Raw genomic sequence first — 7,125 nt, forward strand, 5'->3', positions numbered from 1 at the left:
CACAGTGCCCAGCCTAATTTTTGTATTTTTAGTAGAGACGGGGTTTCACTGTGTTGGCTAGGCTGGTCTCGAACTCCTGATATTGTGATCTACCCGACTTGGCCTGAATGTATATTTATTTTTTTAATTTTTAGGATGATGTCTCTGGCAGCCAGTGGAAGAATAGGATAGAGTAAGGAGAGAATTATCAGGTGATTAAGGCAGTGGCCCAAGGGACAGAAACTGCAGCATTTAGCCAAGAGGAATTTGGCAGGATGTGGAGAAAGGCCAGTGTCTGGGTTGAAGAGAATTTTTGCAGGTCAAACCGATAGTCTCAGAGGTAGATTTTATGTGTTACTGGTGGGGAGGCCAATGAGGGAAACAGAGGCCAGCTCCTGAGAAGTCAGGGCAGGGTTTGAATGAATGGAACAAAGCTACGGTACATAAAGCCCTAAAACCTGGTATATTTCTGAATATCTCTGTGATCTTGAAAATGTCATATTATGTTTGCTTTAGTTTTCTATCAGCGGATAATATGGCCTCTCCTATCTGCTACTCATGATTGTGAGAAAGAAACGAGGCAGGGAGTGTATAAGGTGTGTAAGTGCTTTGTAAGCTGTAAATCACTAAACAAGTCCTAGATCCTATGTTATCAGGGAGGAAGTTAATGGCATGGGATAGCACAGTTACAAGAGATTATAGGTGGAGATGAGGGATATCTGTCCTGTGGTGTAGATAAACAGTCTAATCAATACTCACACACTCTACAGGTTAAATACAGCAATTTCCACATTGGGCTGTGTCTACCAGAGGGCAATAGGAGGTTCTCAATTCCCAGCACCAATGACCCTGTGAATTGCCCTGTAGATGCCTCTGTCCCTCGTTGGATATGAGGTGGTATGAGTGGTCTGAATCTGTAGACGTTAGACGGGTTTTAGGTATCTGGGGAACCATGTGAGTAAAAGCTTGTGCTGTTTCTGGGGCTAGAATCTAGTCTCCTTCAAACACTCAGAAGGATCTGTGACTCCCTTCAAAGGTTAAGAGTCATTGATTTTTCTCACTAGAAATTAATAAGAATAGCTATCCTTGGGGAGAAGGAATGATGGGGGTAGGGAAAGATTTTCATTTAAAATTTTTGACCTTTCTGAATGGTCTGCATTTTCTAAACAGGAACATGTTATTAGTTTCATTGAAAAAAAAAATGTCAGGGGTTATCTGAGCAGTGAGATAATGAGTCCTTTATAGATTTTTGTCTTTATACCGGTTCGTATTAAACAAACACAAATATTAATAACATGTTTAAAGACCCTAAAAAAACAAAAATTAAAAACCCTGATAGTATCAGCACATACACAGAAATCACTCCATTATGCAAACTTCATCCTCTATTATGAAAGGCAAAATGTCTACATTTCCTATGAACCACTGGCTTCAATTCAGCAAAACTTGCATACCAAGTAGGCAAGGTGGAAACGAAAAAGGCGGAACATTTCATGTATTTCAATTCAGACGCATAAAAATGTCAAGCCCTACACGTATCAACTTTCGTATACACCGTCTTCTGTATTCGCCTGTACCGGCCAATGGGCTAGCTGGTCGGAGTTTGATGCTTGAAGTGATGGAACGGAGGACGGGGTTAAATCTATTACCCTCTCCCCACGCACTCTAGTATTTACTCTATTTCCACGTCATGTTTCCGGGTGTGTGTGTCCCTGCTCACGCAGAAACTGAAGTTCAAAGCAGGCGGAGTCACCCATGTTCTTTTTGCTGTCCCCAGAACCTATTTCAGGTGTTGGGTCCCCAGAGGATCTGGAGATACCTGGGGACTGTCTAACTGGCTGATTCCCACGTGGTAAGAGGCTCTCAATCTCTCCACCACGTGGTGCCAAGGGCCGGGAAAAGGGAGAGCGGACAGGAGGGAGCTCTATCAGGGGCATTTAAAGTGCCTTGACGTCACGCACTGCCAGGAACTCAGCTGAGTTTTCAGCAGAACATTCCGGTCATCTTCCCTCCCTCCCGCCGGGCTTCTGTGCCCAAGTCCTCGGCTCTTCCCCTCGCTGTGGCGGAGGGAGGAGCACCGAACTGTCGGAACAGCCAGCACAGGGGCGTATCAGTCTTCTCTTGGCTCCGCCCTTTCTCCTAGCTGTTCTCTTCATTGGTCAGTGGGCGGGGCTTTGTCGGTAGCGCACACGCACTGGGACCTCTGGGTGGCCGAGCGAAATGGACGTTCATGAATTATGCATGACGGCGTGCCTCGGCCAGGCTGGGGCTGGGCGGGGATTGGCTGAAGGGGCTGTAATTCAGCGGTTTCCGGAGCTGCGGCGGCGTAGACCGGGAGGGGGAGCCGGGGGTTCCGACGTCGCAGCCGAGGGAACAAACCCCAACCGGATCCTAGACAGGCACCCCAGCTCGGCGCTGTCTCTCCCCCTCGGCTCGGAGAAGCCCTTCGGCCTGAGGGAGCTCCGCCGCCCGCCCCCGGCGCACGCGCAGCCCCGGCCTCTCGGCCTCTGCTGGAGAAACAGGTGAAGGGGGTGCAGGGTGGGGCCGTCGGGGAGGTCTGGGGACCTGGGGGCGCCGCTGCGGTTGGGGGCCTCTGGGACCTTGGGGATTTTGTGATGGACGCTGCAGTGGGGCGGGGAGAGATGAGGAGACGCGGAGGGTCGCCCTGCGGGAAGACTCTTCGGGATGACAGGAGCGGGCCTCGGAAGGGACACGGGGCGCTGGAGGGAAGTTTCGTTCTTCGGAGAAACAGTGAGAACGCGCCCGAGGGGGCACCGTGGGGCGAGGGCGCACTCGGCTGCGGCGGCAGGAGTGAGGGACAGTCCCCCGATTTCCTGCTCCCTGGGGCCCTGGGGACGTTCCGGCCACCGGAGCGACTGTCACGCCGGCGGGGATCACCGGCGCGGGTGGGGGTGGGAAAGCGCCTCCTCCCCGCCCGGCCGGCGGCTCCCGCTGAGCCACTTCCTCCGCTTGCCCCGTTCCCGCTCCTTCAGGAGCCAGCTGTGCCCTTCTGGAGGCAGGAATAGGTGTGTCTGTCCCCTGCAGCCTCACGGGCTGGCTGGTCGCGGGTAGGCTTTATTGCATAAGAATCAAGTTTCCTGTAGGGAAATTGACAGACCGGTACTTTTTCTAAATTCCCTCCCATCTTTTTCTAGGTTAAATTATGCTCCCCCCACGCCCCCGCCATGTAAAAAAGAGGGGGGAAAAAAAGACAAAATAAAATCCCCGTCAACCCATCAAGCCAGCTCTAGAGAGAGAAATAAATCTCTTGGCAATGTTCTTTTCCAAGTACCTGGTAAAGTCGGCCAGAAGATAAATAATTGAGCCATTGCGTTTACTGGATTGTGGTGTTGCTTAATTGCATAGGACAGAATGAACCAATCGAGAGTGGGAGTTCTCTGTCTCAGAGCCAAGATCTTGGGTAAATGCAGAGGAGAGGGAAACAAAGGCTGGCCTTGACAAAACCATGTGTGAAAAGTTTACCTGCGTTTAGGGGGTGTGGTTGCACTGAAGTTAACAAGATTCAAACCGTCACCCAAGTTGGTATTTCCATGTTTGGTACACATCACTCTGTGCCATATCAGGTCGTTGTAAGTGTGGTGACAAAATCAGTGGTTAGTCATTGTTTTTTGTTAAAAATGTGTATAGTGTGTACCTGCTGGTCTTACTGTATGTGCAACTAAAGGTTTACGTAGTCTATGCATGGGTTGTAAATTTTTGGCTGGCTGTGCTGATAAAGCATTGGGCTTGAACAAAGCAAAGCAGAAAGTCATCTCAATCTTTTATATGTGGATTTAGACTGTGTTATGACTTGATTCAGCCAGTTTTCTATTTTATTTTATATTAAATATGTCTGTGTTCTCTGAGTCAGCACATTTATTTCCTTATTACATGTTCCAGACGGGAGTGCTAGCCCAGTTTTTGTTCAGTTTGCACAGTGGGATGGGGAAACAAGTCTGGAATTTAAAAAAAAATTTTTTTTAGAGGTTGGAGCCTTGATTTTAGTCTCTGTATTAGCACATCCATCACAAAGAACCATTAGTAAATTCATGAATCTTTTGTTTTTTATGTAGTTCATTTGGGAAGAATAATCACTTAAAAATATCCACAGTGCCAGGCATGGTGGTACACACCTCTGATCCCAGCTACTTGAAGGCTGTGGCCGGAGGATTCCTTGAGTCCAGGAGTTGAGTCTGGTCTGGGCAACATGGTGAGAGGCCAGGAATTGGGTCTAGAGTCTAGTCTAGGCAACATAATGAGAACCCTTCTCTAAGAAAGAAAGAAAGGAAAGGAAAGGAGGAAGAAAGGAAAGAAAAAAAAATACCCACAGCACAGTTACGAATTGATCCACAAAGGACTTGTGAGGTAGGTAGTTCACATAACAATTACTCTAATATTGTAGATAAGAAAATTGAGGCCAAAGGATCAAGACACTTGCCCAAGGTGGCAGAGTGCCATAGTGGTGGAATTTGTGCCGCCTTTTGTATATTTTGTGAAAAGTATCAGTGAAATTCTTTTTATTTTATTTTTTTTTTGAGACAGAGTCTTGCTCTGTCGCCCAGACTGGAGTGCAGTGGCACAATCTTGGCTCACTGTAACCTCTGCCTCCTGGGTTCAAGTGATTCTCCTGCCTCAGCTTCCCAAGTAGCTGGGACTACAGGCGTGTGCCACCATGCCTGGCTAATTTTTGTATTTTTAGTAGAGACCAGGGTTTTACCATATTGGCTAGGCTGGTCTTGAACTCCTGACCTCGTGAGCCACCCGCCTCCGTCTCCCAAAATGCTAGGATTACAGGTGTGAGCCACCGCACCCAGTATCAGTGAAATTCTAACATATATCTGAACAGTAAAATACCACCAATAGGCCAAAAGACTTCATGGGAGGTAAATATTCAATAAACAGGTGAAAAAAGAAATACAAATGGAGCTTGCTTAGATTATTTTTCTGCCTAATTGCTATGTCTAACTTGGGAAGTGAGGAACTGTTTTTGGTCAGCGTAATTTACCATCAGAATTTAGCTATTTACTAATGAAAAGAAATACTAATCTAGGTTTGTTTTAGATTAAGGACAGTCATGACCTAAATGTCATTTAAACCAGAGTGCATTGTGGCTTGATCAGTGGTCATTTCTGTCTCTAGAAAGTTGTTTTAACTACCCTGCCTCTACGTGTCTCTTGACATTCAGATGTGAGATGGCGTAGAGGTGGTGACCAACTTTCCAGACACCTTTTTAGCGTATGGTTTTCTTAGGTGATGTGCAAATCAACAAATATATACTTTTTTTTTTTTTTTTGAGTTGCAGTTGCATTCTGTCACCCAGGCTGGAGTGCAGTGGTGTGATCTTGGCTCGCTGTAACCTCCTTCTCCTGGGTTCAAGTGATTCTTGCACCCCAGCCTCCTGAGTAGCTGGGATTACAGGTGCCCGCCACTATGCCCAGCTAGCTACTTTTTGTATTTTTAATAGAGGTGGGGTTTCACTGTGTTGACCAGGATGGTCTCAAACTTCTGACCTCAAGAGATCTGCCCACCTCAGCCTCCCAAAGTGCTGGGATTACAGGCATGAGCCACCTTGCCTGGCCAACAAATAAATACCTTTTGCAACTTTGTCAGAGTTGCTATGAAGAATAAGTTGTATCTTGTTCACAGAAATTTCAGTCTACTTGGGGAGTTGATAAATGTTTTAACCATCCAGTGTAACATCTTGTCAGCAAAGAGATGGTGAGACTTTACTCTTGTGCTAACAAGGTAGCTGTTCTACATAAAAGAATATACAGTACAGATGTAGAACATTTCTGTTATCATAGAATGTTCTGTTGGACAGTGCTACTGCTGAATGCTACAGGTCTTCAGAGAAAGGAGAGGTTATGAGGCCTGGAGTTGTCTAGAAAGTCTTTTTGCCAAAGGAGTGATTTCAACTGGGTCCCAAATAATGGGTGGAATTTGATAGGTGTAAAGAATTTGTGGTGGTTTATGCCTGTAATCCCAGCACTTTGGGAGGCTGAGGCAGGAGGATTGCTTGAGCCCAGGAGTTTGAGACTAGCTTGGGCAACATGGTGAAACCCCCTCTCCACTGAAAATTTAAAAAATAAGCCAGGCCTGGTGGCATGGGCCTGTAGTCCCAGCTACTATTGACACTAAGGTGGGAGGATCACCCGAGCCCAGGGGGTTGAGGCTGCAGTGAGCCGTGATCCTGCTGCCGCACTCCAGCCTGGGTGACAAAGACCCTATCTCAAAAAAAAAAAAAAAAAAAAAAAAGATTCCTGGTAGCCCAGTAGACTATGAGGGTAAGTAGGGGAGAAGTGATTACTTATAAAAGACATTGAATACAAGACCAAGGAATTTCAGTTCTGTTCTTTTGTAGGGGAAGCTTTTAAAACTTTGGAGGCAAAGCACTGATCTTTAATCATAGAGTGCCTACTATGTGTTAGGCACAGGCCTGATTTGCCTGATGCTGGTTAATTTGTACAAAGTAAATCAGTGCATATGCCCTCTGCCCTAGGAAAGTTATTAACTGGAGTCTGACATTGTACAAAGGTAGGTGTCCTGATTAATTTGATTTGGTACTTTGAGTGAAAAAAGCATAGTGTGCTTAAGTGCAGAAGTGTTTTTTGAGGATTTTTTATTGTAGCTGGGATTACAGGCCCACACCACCAGGCCTGGCTTAGTTTTTAAATTTTTAGTGGAGAGGGGGTTTCACCATGTTGCCCAAGCTGGTCTCAAACTCCTGGACTCAAGCAATCCTCCTGCCTCAGCCTTCCAAAGTGCTGGGATTACAGGCATAAGCCACTCATATTTTATGTCTTTTGCATTTAAAAATTTCACCGTAACTTTTGGGTCATTTATAAAAACCACTGAAAGAGTACTTGAGGGACATACCCAAATCCTGAAGAACTTCTGGTGTTCTGGAGCAGCCTCAGTGAGATCCAGGAGGATGACATTGCTGGGCTGGCCCAGACCTTATTGGTTATGGTGGAAAGAATTAATATTGTGGTTATATACTCTTTGTTAGACAACTTGGCTTACAAGATGTAAGCGTAAAGTGTAGTGCACTTTAGTCAGTATGGCCACATGGTCCTTTGGTGGTAAATTGTTTGAGGTGCCTCCAGTTTTTTTTTTTTTTTGAAACGGAGTCTCGCTCTGTCGCCC

At 46.3% G+C, this 7,125-nt stretch overlaps 1 protein-coding gene across 1 annotated transcript in view; it reads left to right on the forward strand.

Annotated features, from left to right (window-relative positions):
- The first annotated feature begins 2,218 nt into the window (after window positions 1-2,218).
- Window positions 2,219-7,125, forward strand: part of STAT3 (signal transducer and activator of transcription 3 (acute-phase response factor)) — a 94,528-nt gene continuing 89,621 nt past the window's right edge. Inside the window, exon 1 of the mRNA XM_011929718.1 lies at window positions 2,219-2,501. Coding sequence (XP_011785108.1) covers window positions 2,221-2,501 — 281 coding nt within the window. The 5' untranslated portion in view covers window positions 2,219-2,220. The remainder of the gene's footprint in view (window positions 2,502-7,125) is intronic.

Source organism: Colobus angolensis, unplaced genomic scaffold (assembly GCF_000951035.1).
Source record: "Colobus angolensis palliatus isolate OR3802 unplaced genomic scaffold, Cang.pa_1.0 Scaffold83, whole genome shotgun sequence".
Classification (NCBI taxonomy): Eukaryota; Metazoa; Chordata; class Mammalia; order Primates; family Cercopithecidae; genus Colobus; species Colobus angolensis.